Genomic DNA, 986 nt, shown 5'->3' on the forward strand with positions numbered 1-986 from the left:
TAGGTGTGTATACAAGAATCACAGTAATAAGGAGGGAAGAGGCCGCCAGAGACCACCCTGCCCCCGGCGCCCCGAAGGATGCTGCTGCTGCGGTGCCGCTGCTAGAGGACACGCTGGGATCTAGCTCGTCTCTGCGGCTCTCTCTCTCTCCCGCTCTCTCCCTCTCTCCCCTCTTCCTTCTCCGCAGAGGGGGTCCCGGACGGGGGTGAGGCCCTTCCACCCTCCTCCTCCTCCTCTTCCTCTCCTCCCCGGCCGCGGGAAGCCCCTCTCCATGATGCAGGCTCGCTACTCCGTCTCGGACCCCAACGCTTTGGGAGTGGTGCCGTATTTAAGCGAGCAGAACTACTACCGGACGGCGGGGACGTACGGCGGCATGGGCAACCCCATGAGCGTCTACTCGGGCCACGCCGAGCAGTACGCGGCGGGCATGGGGCGCTCCTACGGACCCTACCACCCCCACCAACCCGCCGCCCCCAAGGACCTGGTGAAGCCACCTTACAGCTACATCGCCCTCATCACCATGGCCATCCAGAACGCCCCCGACAAGAAGATCACGCTCAATGGGATTTACCAGTTCATCATGGACCGCTTCCCTTTCTACCGCGAGAACAAGCAGGGCTGGCAGAACAGCATCCGCCACAACCTCTCCCTCAACGAGTGCTTCGTCAAGGTGCCCCGCGACGACAAGAAGCCGGGCAAGGGCAGCTACTGGACCCTGGACCCCGACTCCTACAACATGTTCGAGAACGGCAGCTTCCTGCGCCGCCGGAGACGCTTCAAGAAGAAGGATGTCTCCAAGGAGAAGGAGGAGGCCCGGGAACGGCTGCTGAAGGAGCAGCCCAAGCCCCCCGGGCTGCCCGGCGCCGACCTCCCCAAGGAAGCCTCCTCCTCCTCTTCCTCTTCCTCCGCCTCGGCGCCGGCCTCCGAGAAGAAGGTGGTGATCAAGAGCGAGACGGCGTCTCCCGAGCTGCCGGTGATCACCAAGG

At 64.0% G+C, this 986-nt stretch overlaps 1 protein-coding gene across 1 annotated transcript in view; it reads left to right on the plus strand.

Moving 5' to 3' along the window:
- Window positions 1-80: 80 nt before the first annotated feature.
- The window catches only part of FOXC2 (forkhead box C2), a 3233-nt gene continuing 2327 nt past the window's right edge, over window positions 81-986 (plus strand). Inside the window, exon 1 of the mRNA XM_019471528.1 lies at window positions 81-986. Coding sequence (XP_019327073.1) covers window positions 272-986 — 715 coding nt within the window. The 5' untranslated portion in view covers window positions 81-271.

Source organism: Aptenodytes forsteri, unplaced genomic scaffold, assembly GCF_000699145.1.
Source record: "Aptenodytes forsteri isolate BGI_AS27 unplaced genomic scaffold, ASM69914v1 Scaffold50, whole genome shotgun sequence".
Taxonomy (NCBI): domain Eukaryota; kingdom Metazoa; phylum Chordata; class Aves; order Sphenisciformes; family Spheniscidae; genus Aptenodytes; species Aptenodytes forsteri.